The sequence below is a fragment of the Antennarius striatus genome, chromosome 17 (genome assembly GCF_040054535.1).
Source record: "Antennarius striatus isolate MH-2024 chromosome 17, ASM4005453v1, whole genome shotgun sequence".
NCBI lineage: Eukaryota > Metazoa > Chordata > Actinopteri > Lophiiformes > Antennariidae > Antennarius > Antennarius striatus.
In genome coordinates this window covers 14185922-14200824 of record NC_090792.1, presented here as the reverse complement: position 1 = coordinate 14200824, position 14903 = coordinate 14185922, and the positions used below count along the sequence as shown (strand labels likewise).

At 42.9% G+C, this 14903-nt stretch overlaps 1 protein-coding gene across 5 annotated transcripts; it reads left to right on the top strand.

Moving 5' to 3' along the window:
- Window positions 1-369: 369 nt before the first annotated feature.
- On the top strand, window positions 370-14414 carry kdm1a (lysine (K)-specific demethylase 1a). Of its 5 annotated transcripts, XM_068338431.1 has the most exons (22): window positions 381-432; window positions 1177-1213; window positions 1743-2036; window positions 2369-2537; window positions 3156-3289; window positions 3746-3824; window positions 3941-4033; window positions 4141-4247; window positions 4483-4564; window positions 6489-6583; window positions 7896-7913; window positions 8099-8241; window positions 8338-8428; window positions 8726-8860; window positions 10078-10151; window positions 10682-10793; window positions 10948-11080; window positions 11181-11368; window positions 12080-12194; window positions 12317-12444; window positions 12901-13047; window positions 13371-14414. In XM_068338431.1, exons 2-22 carry the CDS (start codon window positions 1184-1186, stop codon window positions 13569-13571), a joined length of 2568 nt encoding a protein of 855 aa, XP_068194532.1. In that variant the 5' UTR covers window positions 381-432; window positions 1177-1183; the 3' UTR covers window positions 13572-14414. The 5 variants fall into 5 exon arrangements, with proteins under 5 accessions (XP_068194533.1, XP_068194532.1, XP_068194531.1 ...); XM_068338432.1 differs by lacking the exon at window positions 1177-1213 and having other exon boundaries at window positions 370-432; XM_068338430.1 differs by lacking the exon at window positions 381-432 and having other exon boundaries at window positions 1177-1228; window positions 2372-2537.
- Window positions 14415-14903: the final 489 nt, after the last annotated feature.

Sequence of the window (14903 nt, the reverse complement as noted above, 5' to 3'; positions counted from 1 at the left end):
GCCTGCCCCGCCCAGAACACCGTCTCTTCTTGCATGCCGACGTCACTTGCTTACGGAACTGGGATCAGTTTATTGTTTCCCAAAAAAATTAGTTGTTTCCTCGACCAATGGCTTACGTGCAACGGAGAAAACTTGGTACAAAGCCGTTTTATTATCATTGGAATTTTCAAAACCTTTTTTATTTTTCGGTAGAACTGAAAATCAATGCACATATGTAATAAGTGCAATTTGTGTCCCTAAACATAAATAAAAAAGGTGTCCATTGTAGTCATAGTAAATCCCCGCCTTATTTTTGATGGATAACTGCTTCGACCAATCACGTTTTTGAGTGGTATTGAGTAACATCCTCTATGAACCAATTACGAAAGAGTTCACTGAAAGACAAACTGCTTGTGTGCCGTCTTTGTGTTGACGTCTTCGGACGAGCAAGAGGTAATATCAATGTTTTCTGTATTTGACGCTTTATTTTACTTTCAGAAAATGCCGCTTGCTTTTGTTTTTGTTTACACGCCTTGTGTTGCCAGTTTATCAATGCAGATCCCATTCACCCGATGCAGTGTTTTCTTTTTCACCGATTCACACCTGCTACTGTTTCTGCTAGCCAGGTCTCATTGTTAGCGGCGTATCATGGCCTCGTAATCAAAAGTTGAAAGAAAATAATTTTGCAAACGAAATACATGTATTTATTTATACTCATTTCGATATTTGCAATACAGGTTGTGTGTTCAGTGAAGAATTCTATTACTGGAATGTGCTATAGATGTGGATAGGATGTGGAACAAAGCTACTGTTAGCTAACGCAAGCTAACATTTATAGTCACACTAGTCTGCAGTTGCTCTGAATTTAACTTGGTGGCTAATGGTATCAGTCTGATATGAATACTTTACTAATGTGCACGACATATCTATGGTTTCGATTTAAGGCTTTTAATTTTCCATTTGAATAACATTGAGCCGAACTTCATTATTGTTTACGTCCAGCTTTTCACGAGTCAGCATCGTCTCCTAGCTAAGTTAGCTACATTGTTGCAGCGAGCTGAAATGAGCGACAGAGGGTTTCCCATCAATTTTTCGAAATGTTCTGGTAACTTTCAACTGATCTAATGTGAAAGGCCAACATTTTATTCAGCTGGTTCCTTTCATAATCATATTTCTGGTTCTGTCTTTATTTCTTAGTGTTTGAATGGATATTACGAGGTGCACGGAGAAATGGGTAAAACAAGACAAGGTTACTGTAACCATGGAGCCCTCATTTCATTAACCATGACATTCATACACAGTTAAGGTTACTTAAATCATCCAGGGACACAAATATAGGTGAATTATTTTCCCAGGCCAAACAGTATTTGTGGTAATTAGCCTTTGTGGTTCATTCACTACTTCAATATTAACGTGACTAGTTGACACAGGGCACACTACTAAATGATTTAGAATAATCATTTGGCATGGATGTTGTAGGTTTTCCATTATAGCTGTTTTATTCTACAGTTTGACTTCGTTATATTTGTTAATAATGATTACAAGTGCCATAACAAAAGGCATTCACTTTTAAAAAAAATTGTTTTCAGTACAAATAACTCACAGCATATCTCTCATTTTTTCCCGCTAGAAACATTTTGTGATTTTTAAAAAAAAAATTATTATGCTGTTCTGAACATTTACATTTCAACCATTTCACTTAAAATTGTATGTTGTATGTTTATTTTTAATGGAATTCATCATTTGGTTCTTTTTTTGTTCAGGAGAGGCCTCCAACATCCTCCATGATGCTCTCTAGTAAGAAGTCAGATGCTGGCTCCTCGTCTTCTTCCTCCTCGTCTTCTGCAGGAGCAGTGGGAGGTGATAGGGCTCTAGTTTCTGATGCACAAACTAGTCTATCAGGCTCAGCTGCAGGGCCTCTAGATGTAAAGAAGAAGGAGAGATCGTCACCTAGTGGAGAGTCTGGGGGACCCCCTTTACCCCACCAAGCAGGCCCTGGAGGGATAGACCAAGATTCAGCAGAAGTTCGCAGAACGAGTCGTCGCAAGCGAGCAAAAGTAAACATTTTAGGGTTGTGTTTCCTCCCTGAGTATACAGGGAGGAGAGAATGTTGCTAGTAAAAATTGAAAATAAAATGTAATTTATCTCTATTTCCTTCACTTCCGTGACCTTGTAGATGTGTCCTCCTATAAGGTTCAGTATTGGTCTTTATCTTTATCTTATGGTCTTTAGGAAAAAATAATTTGTCATTGTCTTGGCAGCATGATGATCACAGTATATTTTTCCCACTATAGGAATGGTTTTGCTCTGTTAAGTGACAGGGGAGCACACTGGCCGATCTGCATTCATAACGCTGGTTTTAATGATGCTTTTATTGTGCCTACTGTTGCAGGTGGAGTACCGCGAGATGGACGAGAGCCTGGCCAATCTGTCGGAAGACGAATATTACTCTGAGGAGGAGAGGAATGCCAAGGCAGAGAAAGAGAGGAAACAGGTCATCCCCCCGCCACCTCCACCAGTAGAGGAAGAAAATGACAGTGAACCAGAGGAACCGTCGGGTGAGTATTAAACTTGACGTGTTATATAAAAGTATCCAAATAAAATGTTGTGTTTTTTTGAGGAAATGAAGTGAAAAACAAGAAGTACTCTTTCTCCATGCAAGAAAGCATTGTCTTCTGACAATAAGGCTGTGTCTCAGATTCTGATGACTTAGCTTGACTTCAATTTCTAACTCAAATGGAATTTTTTTTGTAAATTGATTAAAATAAGTGACTGTATCAACTAAGGGCGGCACGGTGGCGCAGTGGTTAGCGCTGCTGCCTCACAACACGGCGGACCCGGGTTCGAGTCCCGCTCTGTGCGGAGTTTGCATGCTCTCCCCGTGTCTGCGTGGGTTCTCTCCGGGTTCTCCGGCTTCCTCCCACCTCCAAAAGCATGCGCTTCAGGTTGATTGGCCGGTCCCACATTGACCATAGAAGTGAGTGTGTGTGTGAGTGGTTGTTTGTTTCTATGTGGCTCCGCGGTACACTGGCGTCGTGCCCGGAGTGTCCCCCGCCTCACGCCCTGAGACTGCCAGGATAGGCACTGGCTACCCCGCGACCTGCGTTAGCGGATTAAGCGGGTTGGAAGATGTATGTATGTATGTATCAACTAAACACTAACATTTTTTTATTTAGGCGTGGAAGGAGCTGCTTTCCAGAGCCGTCTTCCTCATGACCGCATGACTTCCCAGGAGGCTGCCTGCTTTCCTGACATCATCAGTGGTCCACAACAAACTCAGAAGGTCTTCCTCTATATCCGCAACCGGACGGTAAGTACCTGTGTAAAGACATTAATTTGTACAAAAAAGACTTTTGGACCATTGTTTTAAATACAGTAATCCCTCGCGCATTTGTGCTTCAAGATGCCCGGCTTCACCTCATCAACGGATTTTTAGTAGTTAGTCACGTGATACCATACACGCATTCTATTGGCTGACAGCATCCGGAAGTGTGCTGCGTTCCGAGACTCACGGAAAGCAGTGCACCTCCGTGTATTAAAGAAACTTGTTTTAACCAATCTATAAGAGTGTGGGGAAAGGTAATACAGATATAAGGTGGTTTAATATCAGAAATGTTTAAATTGCCGTAAATAATAAAATGAATAGTTTGTCGCAATAAAGCGGAATTTCGTTTTTTGCGGGTGGTCCTGGAATGCACTAACCGCGAGTAATGAGGGATCACAGTATATGCACTTGTGTAACGTTATTCGCTCTTACCTCATCCAGCTCCAACTGTGGCTGGACAACCCTAAGATCCAGTTAACTTTTGAAGCCACAGCGCAGCAACTTGAAGCTCCATACAACAGTGAGACATTATATTCAATATAATTTTGATTTTCTATATTTTTTGTCCTTTTTTTATTAAGAAGAATATGCACATACATAAGAAGAGACTTGATATACTTTTATCCTGTTTTGTAGGTGATGCTGTGCTGGTCCACAGGATACACAGCTACTTAGAAAGGCACGGTCTTATTAACTTTGGTATTTACAAGCGGGTCAAGCCTTTACCAAGTAAGTTCACTTACTGTTATTTTTTTGCACTGGCGAAACAAAACAACCTGCAGCCATTTAGTGTTGAAACTATAGACATATAATGAACTTCTTGCTTTTCTTTCTAGCTAAGAAGACTGGAAAAGTTATAGTTATCGGTGGAGGTGTGTCGGGTCTAGCTGCAGCAAGGCAGCTGCAGAGCTTTGGAATGGATGTTACAGTCCTTGAGGCCAGGGTGAGTCACCAGCTCTTTTTTTTCTGTTGGTGGTCAAAGCTAGTGCTTTGATCTATGAAAGTAGGTCAGAGCACTAGTTTTGATCTTTGACCTATGCAAGTAGGTCAGGGTAAAATTTTGGATTCAGGGGTGTCGCGGGATGTTGCAGTCTGTGACTGCCTTGGTTCAACTTAAGGTTGTAATTACCTCAAATTTACCACATTAATGTAAATATTTCCTTGATTTTTCCTGGCAGGACCGTGTTGGAGGCAGAGTGGCCACGTTTAGGAAGGGCAACTATGTTGCCGATCTGGGTGCCATGGTCGTGACAGGGCTTGGTAAGAGTTTTTATTTGAATACTCAGTTTCATGACTGTGGGAACCTTTTGAGTCTAAAGTTTGAATCAGTTAAAGGATTTTTCAGCCTCAATGCTTTCTGAAACTGGATGGTTGCTGCTTGATGGCCACCAATTATTTGTAATTGTTCTCTTACAATGTGTTGTCTCTAATACTGTCTAATAGACGGTTTTGTTAGTTATTCTGTAAGAGATCATACTTAAACAGTAATCCACAGACATGACAGGCAGATCCTGTTCTATTCCATATATTTTTTGGAACCAGGGCTACTGAAACTCAGCCTGCAGTTACTTTTCTGCATCAGTGCCACCACTCACCTCTCCTCTGCTCTTGATGGCTTTGGCTAAGTCAAGAAAGGGCTGAACGCAAAGGTTGGATCTTCAAGCTCTTAATGAATAACATGTCCCCGATTAAAGCATGGCATTAAAACCAGATTCAAACCCTGGTTCAAGCCTAGAGTCAATGGCACCACCAGGGAATGACGGCAACACAATTTTTGCCTGATAAACTTAGCAGTCAGCTTTCTCTGACGGTTAGAATAGATGTGACATGATAGCATCCCTGAGGAACCTCTTTCTTTCAATCCTCTGACCTCCAATCAGACAAATATCTGGTGATAGTAGTGATAGATTAAAGCTTCTAATGACCACTTCCTATCTAGTGACATTTACTTGAATTCGGTTCCTGTCCAATGTTAGTCCAGCAGAGGGCATCCCAAATACCTCAGCCTTTTTTTTCTTCTGTGAGCAGAGCAGATGTATACAAAGCTCTTTGTCTTAGATTCAAAACAGGCAGAAATATACTTTAACACATTTTAAACCAAATCCCTTTGAAATATTTTCATGGAAATGTGCCTCATAAATAGCTAAATACTGATGTCTCACATCTCATCATCTGCCATCCTGTATTTAAGCTGCTTTTCTTAACACAGCTGAATTGGTTAAATTACTATTGTACCTGTCTTGCTACTGCAGCAGTCTGAGCTTTGCTAATAATGGCTCCAGTCCCATCCGTAAATGACATTTTCACCTCTTTAGAATAAAGGGCAGTTACGTCCTGCTCTATTCATTGACGTCTAAAACCCATTTAATACTGTTCATTATAAAATATGTCGAGTTGAACCCACAATTAGTTTTTTCATTCACGCCTCCTGAGATAAATCAAGTTTTTGTTGCTGATGTTTTTATGCAATCAGAAATGAGTTGCTTGACCATTTGTGTTTGCACATCCACCAGGGAGTCTCATTAAAACTTAAAATGATTCTTTAATACATCTGACTCTGACGTACAAATATTTAGGCAACGTTTCTTGACAGTCATAGTCAACTTTATTCTCAGATGTACCATATATGCACCACATACAGTACAGGTGAAATTACTGTCCTCTCAGACCCACAGGGAGTACAAAAAACAGGAAAGAACTGCTCTAGCAGGAGAGAGAGTAGCCACTGCTTGTGCATGCGCCACTATCCTATCCTATCCCAAATAGTTTTGTTGCAGTGAAACCCAACAATTCCCTACCATTGTCGCAAGCATAAGCGACAATGGTAGGGAAAAACTCCCTCATTGAGGAAGAAACTCCGGGCAGGACCCAGACTCTGGAAGGCGGTCATCCACCTTGACCGGTTGGGTGGGAAAGGAAATATACTGGGGATAGAGACAGTGAAAGGAAAAAAGAACAACAGAGAGAGAATGGCAGATAGGCCAGATAGAATTTCCAGTCCTAATTTTGCTGTAGTTGCTGAATTGGGGGTTTCCAGGCCTTTGGATTTCCTGTCTTCCATAATTATTCCCCCACGTGTCGAGCAGAAGAAGCAGATTGTCATTCAGTATTCGTATTCAATGTTTGACTCACAAATTAAGACATAAAATCTATTTTGTGTGCGTGTGTTTGCCTGCTCATTCAGGAGGGAATCCCATGGCAGTGATCAGTAAGCAGGTCAACATGGAGCTGGCCAAGATCAAACAGAAGTGTCCACTGTATGAAGCCAATGGCCAGGCTGTGAGTATCATCTAGTCTAGATCTATAAAATGAATGTTCTCTTGTATCATCCTGCATAACTCCTCTAGTTTTGTCTTACTAAACATATTTTTCACAATACAGTAATCCCTCCCGCATTCGCGCATCAATACGCACGACTTCACCTCATTGCGGATTTTTAGTAGGTAGTCACGTGATACCGTATGCACATTCTGTTGGCTGACGGCATCTGGAAGTGCGCTACGTTCCTTGAGTCTCAGAACGCAGCGCATTACCGTGAGACACAAAAGTGCTTTAAACAGTCGACAAGAGTGTGGGAAAAAGTAATACAGATAGAAGGTGGTTTAATATCAGTATGTGGAAGGTTCATAAACGTTTAATGTAAATAATAAGATAAATAATTTTTCGCTATATCGCGGAATTTGTTATTCGTGTGCGGCTCCATTAACCGTGAGGAACGAGGGCGCACTGTATTTACTTCTGGCATCATTGAGTATGTCACTCACTCAGTAAAAACGACAAAAAACACATTGAGTGTCAATAATATGATAAGTGTCTGGGTCCACCCATGCATGGCCGGAATAAACCAGCCATGGTGCCAGCACAGAAACACACTGATCCCCCACACTGACTTAGGAGGAACGATTTGATAAAAATCTTATGATAAAACAAATTAGAATCCTTTTAACATTAGCAAGCTTGTTTGATAGAGAAATTGCATGGTCACATTTTGAAGGATGTAAAATGTATTTTTGTTAATATCACACACCCCTACACTAGTGTATCCAGTACTGTATTATATTTGCATCCTTGTGCAGTTTCGAAACCAGAACATTGTGCTGTTTGTTCCCTCTAAACGTGGCTGTTCATGGATGCATAATAAATCCCTCAGCTGTTCTGCAAGCCTGTGGAATCATATAAATGCTTCCACTTGTGTGTGATCAGCGATGACTCCTTTGAACAAAGAGCAGTCCAGACCAGAAAACAGATTTAGCCTAATGTAATTAGATTTAGAGTAAACACTGTTCCTCCTCCTCAGGTTTTTTTCTTTTTCTTTCCATTGAGCAGCAGCAACAGTTGTGTAGGATGTTTAGGTTCACATTCAGGGCACTTCCACTGACGCACAGACTAGCAAGCCTGAAGCATCCGCATCACATGTAACTGGTTTCCTCTTCCCCAGGAAGGCACACATTGAATGTATATGTTTTACTTTTGTTTAAACCTGTTGGTTTAAAGTTGTGCGTGTTTAACATTTTGTGTATGTCTCTCTCTCTTCCTCTTCATGTCCTCTCTTCAACCACTTCCGTGTTCATCTTTTGGCGAACTCCTGAAGGGTGAACGATGCACCAGCGTATGTATTATTCTCTTTATATACTGCATTCCATACTCAACTTTGAATAAGAAACAATAGAGAACCCCATCAATAGAGCAGAAGTTAGCTAAAATCAGACAGTGTTTTAGTGATATCGTACAAATTTAAATTGTACCCATCATAGCTGTCATGTAACTGATGACTGTGTTTATCTGTTTTTTCAGGTGCCAAAAGAAAAAGATGAGATGGTGGAGCAGGAATTCAACAGGCTGCTAGAGGCTACCTCCTACCTGAGCCACCAGCTAGACTTCAACTTCCTCAACAACAAACCCGTTTCTCTAGGACAGGCCCTGGAGGTGGTCATACAGTGAGTATCGTACACGCCCGACATGTGGGCGATGGCGAGGTGTGTGCTTTCTGTATGCAGAGAGTTTTCGCCCTCATCTTGTGTCTGTGTGTTTAGGCTGCAAGAGAAGCATGTAAAAGACGAACAGATAGAACACTGGAAGAAGATTGTAAAGACTCAGGAAGATCTCCGGGATCTTCTAAACAAGGTGAACACAGGTTGTTTTTTGCAGTAACGTAATAAATGGATTGCTGAGGAATGTATGCCCAAATTTAGTATTTGTAGAAAGAGTGGAGACTTTTAACAGGTAGATTACATAACAGAATTTAACACATTGCAAATGTCTGTTGTGCTTGAGGGTTCTGGCTGTAAGAAACACTTAGTAAATCAGGAAAATCTGGTTTGCTCTTCTGAAGCTGGTTATGAACGTTTTGTTGCCTGTTTTCTCACCTGCCATATCTCACAACCTCATTTCTCTCCCTGTTCTGAATCTCGTGCCGTGTAGATGGTGACGACTAAGGAGCGGGTGAAGGAGCTCCATCAACAGTATAAAGAGGCCAGTGAAGTCAAGCCACCCAGAGACATCACAGCTGAGTTCCTGGTAAAGAGCAAGCACCGCGACCTCACCGCTCTCTGCAAGGTGAGCGCCAGGAGGACTTTCTTCACCGCAGCTACAGTTGTGATCGTCTCACATCGCATACACGGCGTCAGCCTTCATCTGGACTGTCATGCAGACGTGTCCTAAGTGCGGCTTTCACTTCAGTCGTCTCTAATCGGCTTCCCACACTTAAAATACAAGGAGACGAGTTGAAAGCCAAACTATTTACTAATGTGTTTGTGGTGTCGTGGGTATTACATAGCGTCTGTTTTTTCAGCAGCTGTAATTTGAACTATTTTGAAACAACGGTAGATTTCTTGGGGTCGTAATAAGGTTGTACCCACAGGTCAGAAGGCCGATCAAAACACCACTGTTGTATGATAACCAGGAAAGCTTCCATTAAATATAACAGCTGAGTCTTTATGGACAAAGAAGCCATTGCTGATGTCTTTCAGAATTTACTGCCATGCTATCCCAGACATGCCTGTGTGTAAGTGGTTTTAATGCCTCGGTAGGATGTATTGTCGGAATGAGCGCTGCCGCTTTATTTTTAGTCCGCATAAATCACCTCTACTGCTGCCACGTGTGTATTTTAGAAGGTGGTTGAAACACAGCTGGTGTCTGAACCGGATTTGTTTGCAGCCCCTCCGCTGTTGGAAAAACCACTTCAAGCTCCTGAATCATGGTCTGAATGTCTTTATGTCTGCGGGTGTGTGTGTGCACTGTGTATGTGTGAGCGGGTGTGTGTCTTCACGACACGCATTACTCCACCAAATAAGACTTTAAGGCCAGTTAGTGAATGGCTATCTTTGGATATCTTTGTTATTCTTTCCGCTTGGTATAGAAACTTTTAGATGATGTCACATTTCTCACTTCTGCTTCCCACCATTGCTGAGGTCAAGAGAGTATAAACAACACTGACCGCTAGCTGCAAAGGCAGTAGCCTCAGTCGTCAAAGCCCTTAAAATGATGCTATGTGGGTAACTAGAACTAACTGAAAGGGGATGTTATGAAAACTTCCATATGCCATGCTGATCCTAATAAGGTGGAGAAAAGAGAGTGATGTGCAGACATGCGCATCATGACGTCACTCATTACTATTCCATTAAAACAAAGTACTTCAAAACTTTGGAGCAGTTTGTCTACAACTTTGAGAAGGATGTTGGGTTTGAAGACTCTTGTCATTGAATCGTTTTTTTTCCCCAGCAGTGATATCATATGAAGGAAAATCAATCTCATTCTTGTCACTCTTTGTGTAGGAATATGATGAACTGGTGGAGATGCAGGTCAAACTGGAAGAGAAGCTGCAGGAGTTGGAGGCCAATCCACCCAGGTGAGCGATCCTTTTACATTTTTACATGTACTGCAGTCTTATGTGTTAGTCTGGTGATAATACCATTGTAGTGAAATACCATTTCACCATTGGTACTGATAGTATAGCTGTCATGGTTACAATATTATACAATCTCCCGACCCAACCCAATCTTATAATTTTTTTTTTACTGATCTGGACTGAGAGTCTGCAGTATCTTGTCGATGTTAACAGTTAACAGAAATCTGAATATGTTTTTAATAAAATGCAGAGGACCTGCTCAGACATTGTGTGTCCTTAATGTCAGTCAGCGCTCAATGGCTATAAAATGTAATTGTAAGTCGTGCAGGCCCCAACAGCTGCTCACCTTTGTGTGAATGTCCTGTGGCAGTTTGCTTGTCGTAGTTTTCTACTAATGTCACATATTAACCGTGTATCATTACTCTGACCTCAGCTTTTTCAGTTTGTGCATGAATATACCTGTCTGTGTGGTGTCTGAATAAAAGTCAGTATCCTTCACCATCTCTCTTTTCTTTGCTCTTTTCCCACAGTGATGTTTACCTGTCATCCAGGGACAGACAGATCCTCGACTGGCACTTTGCCAACTTGGAGTTTGCTAACGCTACACCCCTCTCCACTCTTTCTCTCAAGCACTGGGATCAGGTATTTACATGCAGCCAGTTTCAAATGCAGTATCCGTATTGTGCTTTAAAGCAGGTGTGCATTCTGGAGGTCCCTTTCAAACCATTTGCATAATAAGGTCACATGAGGGCATCCATTGTGTCACTGAGATAACAGGTAATTCATTTATCCACAGGATGATGATTTTGAGTTCACTGGCAGCCACCTGACTGTAAGAAACGGCTACTCTTGTGTCCCTGTGGCCCTGGCCGAAGGATTGGACATCAAATTAAACACAGCGGTGCGACAAGTCCGGTACACGGCCTCAGGTAGGTCCACAGGACGCCGCACGCGAGGCTATGTTCCTATTTAATGCTCATTAGAAGTAAACCACGTCTCAAATGGTTTGTTCCTCTGTCGATCCTACAGGCTGTGAGGTAATAGCAGTCAACACTCGGTCCACGACGCAGACCTTCATATACAAGTGCGACGCCGTGCTGTGCACACTTCCTCTGGGTGTGTTAAAGCAGCAGCCCCCCGCTGTGCAGTTCGTCCCCCCGCTGCCTGAATGGAAGACGTCAGCCATACAGCGGATGGGCTTTGGCAACCTCAACAAGGTAACCCTTCCTTCCATTCCGCTGTCCTCAACCAGCTCACCAAACGACTGGCTCTGTTTGTGATTATCCTCCCTACGGGGGGGACGCCTGCTCAGCATAGTCTTGATTTTGTGCTAAACCATTGGAAACGCGAAGGTGTGATTCATCACGTTAAAATGGAGAGTTCAAATCAGGTCTTAAATCATGCAGCGCGTTTCTAGAAATGCACCCTCAAAGGTAGAGAACCATAGAACGAGTGCTAAAAAGGATTCTTCTAAACTGTCTGGGTCATTATCCGGGTTTACACATAGGTATAGATATAAGATATGTTGGGTAATCAAAGGGTGTCATTGCCAGTGTCTTCACAGGAGAGGAGAAGCTGTTGTTATGCCAGGTGAATGAAAAATGTGTTTTGCTTGCGTCAGTAATTCGATGGGAGTGCTCCTCCTGCGTCACTCTGACCCACCGGCTCCTGCATCATCTGCAGCACGGCAGTTGATTGCCCCTTTTTTTTTTTTACTGCAGCTCTCAGAAGAATGCTGCAATATTATGCAACACCAACGCTCTCCTTCCAGGAGAGGGCGCTCTGCCATCCAAATGCTCATCCCTATGAGGCAGTGGCTGCACATGTGCCCAGACTGCAGTGTAAATCACAGGCAGCTGAGCTTTGATGAATATAAAGACTTTGACAGTCGTGTGACTTTATATTTTTTTGTTCCTCTCCCTCTCAAGGTCGTGTTGTGTTTCGACCGCGTGTTCTGGGATCCCAGCGTCAACCTGTTTGGTCACGTCGGCTCCACCACGGCGAGTCGGGGCGAACTTTTCCTCTTCTGGAACCTCTACAAAGGTGATAAGACCTTCACACTGCATTGACGTAGCACTGACATATGGATTTCCGGGGTGCGTGTGCCATTGCCTTCACTAATAAATTCATGAAACGTCTCTAACAGATGTCTTTTTTCTTCCCAGCCCCGATCCTCCTGGCTCTAATGGCCGGTGAGGCAGCCGGCATCATGGAGAACATCAGCGACGATGTGATTGTAGGACGCTGTCTGGCCATTCTCAAGGGAATTTTTGGAAGCAGTGCCGTACCTCAGGTACAAGACTCATTATTTCTTAGTCCGTCTTTCCTCACTTTGACTTCTTGAAGTTCTCACACGAAATTATACCCAAATATTTTGTGACATAGCTGGCAGTTTAGTTCACATACAACTTCACTGTTTATTTACAGAAAACTAATAGTAGGTTGTGTTTTTCCAAGCTGCATGAATGTTTTCTCTTTCTACCCACCCCTTTTGAATGGAATGTCAAATCCATTCCTCATCCGACCCCCATAACCAGCACAACAGCAGGCATATGTGAAAGGCACTCAGGCAGAGTTGTATCCAAACCACCAGTCATTATAAATCATTTGCTTATGGTTTCAAATGGAACCAAATCAAATGCATGAAAGCCAGCGCTGGAGCTGCTTCCCATCCAGCTGTTCACAGGTCCCTCCAACATCGTCATGGAAATTCCTCACAGTAATGTGTTGTTGTTTGTTGTCATGGCAGCCTAAAGAGACCGTGGTCACTCGATGGCGCGCGGACCCTTGGGCACGGGGCTCGTACTCGTACGTGGCAGCAGGTTCTTCTGGTAACGACTATGACCTCATGGCGCAGCCCATCACCCCTGGACCGGCCATACCGGGAGCCTCGCAGGTAAACACCCAAATGCCAAAGAATCGTGGGTCAAGTGAGAGTTTATGTGTGTGAAAAAACAATGGTGAGATGGTATCCCATTCTGACCGCGATATTTAACCAATGCATAGCAGTCCCACCCCCCCAGCACAGATGTTTTTTGACTCTTTTGATGTTGGCATACTGACTGATGTGAGCTAGATGCATTCATGTATCTCCTGATGAGTTCTGGAAGTGTATTCCCGCACCATTTTCAATCGTCTGTTTTCCTTGAATTTCCTTCCTCACGCTGGGACAGTCCGACATCCATCATAATACTGTTTTTTTTTTCCTTTTCTCTCCAGCCCGTTCCTCGCCTCTTCTTCTCTGGCGAGCACACAATCAGGAATTACCCCGCCACGGTCCACGGCGCCCTGCTCAGCGGGCTTCGCGAAGCAGGACGCATCGCAGATCAGTTCCTCGGTGCCATGTACACACTTCCCAGACAGGCCACTCCCACAGCCGCCAGCAACCCTCCACAGGCTCAGACCGCCCCCAGCGTCTGAAAAGGCACCTCTGGACTCAAACTTTTCTTCTATTTTTCATTTGGTTTTGTTTCTGGAGACAATTCAAGGTTACCCACAAACTGTCGATACTTTTATATGTGAAAGGATCTGGGAAAACCCACAATGTTGCATCTTTTCCTCCGCTCACGTAATGACTGAAGATTTTCCTGCTTCACGTTTGATGTGAAATTCTTTAACTGCAGCATTTCAGTTTCTCACACTTACATTTTTTTGGGGATAAATGCAACTATGCATTCCTAGGAAAATAAAACAAAACAAAGAGATTGTTGTAACCTAGTGCAAAGACTGGGTTTAAGGACAAGGAATAAATCTTAATTTTGTTACATACTAATGTGACAGCTCAGCTAAGACTTTATAAATGTGATTTCCTCCAGTCTTAAAGCAGAAACATGGCATTACATTTGGTACTATGAGTGATGACGTGTGTGAAAAACCACATAGGGTATGTTTGCAAAAACCCATCTATTTATGTGCCCCTGTCTGATTACTAATACACACACATCTTACAGTATCTTCTATATCCTGTGACAGACTAAAAATTCCACGGCAGTGTCAAGCAACTAAAACTGCTCTGCTTTTCTGGAACACCTTCCCCTCTGCTATCGAGGTCTCCTCCTGGCTGTCTTAAAATATTGCTTTGTACTGTATCTGTATGCCGCCTCGATTCGTCTTAGGTTGCAGAGTGTAGTGAAAATAGTTTGTAATGAAAGATAAAGACATATGTTGATGGATTTTTTGTTTCCATAGCAGTTTAATTATTTTATTGTTATCACATTTTGTTGTTTTTTACATTGTCAGTTATTAAAAAAGACTGAAATTCCATTATGATGTCCGTGTGTTTTTCTGCTGTTGCACACATTTCAAGAGGGTGTGTGTTTGTGTAGACCACACAGATCAAGGTGCATCCCCCTCCTATCGCCTGCATGTATGTAGATGTTCATGCACATGTATGTGCAAAATGACTTCGACCCTCAGATGGCCTTTTGTCATTGCCATTCTGGCTGCTAAACAGTGTTTGCGGTAGAGTGTGTGTGTGTGTGTGTGTGTGTCTGGCAGCAGCTCGACAGAGTAGGGGATGTGATGAATGAGGGGGGAGTTTAGAATGGTTAACCAAGAGCTATGAGGCTTTTTGTGGAGTTGGATTTCAGGGCTCTGTGCCCCTCTTGTTTCCAGGCACCCTTGAATGTCACAGGCCCTGCGCCCCCCCCCCCCCCTCCAGAACCCCCCCCCCCCCACACACACACACACATACATGCCGCTATTATTATCGTCACCAGAGGAGATGTTTGATGTAACAACAGTAATCCGAGC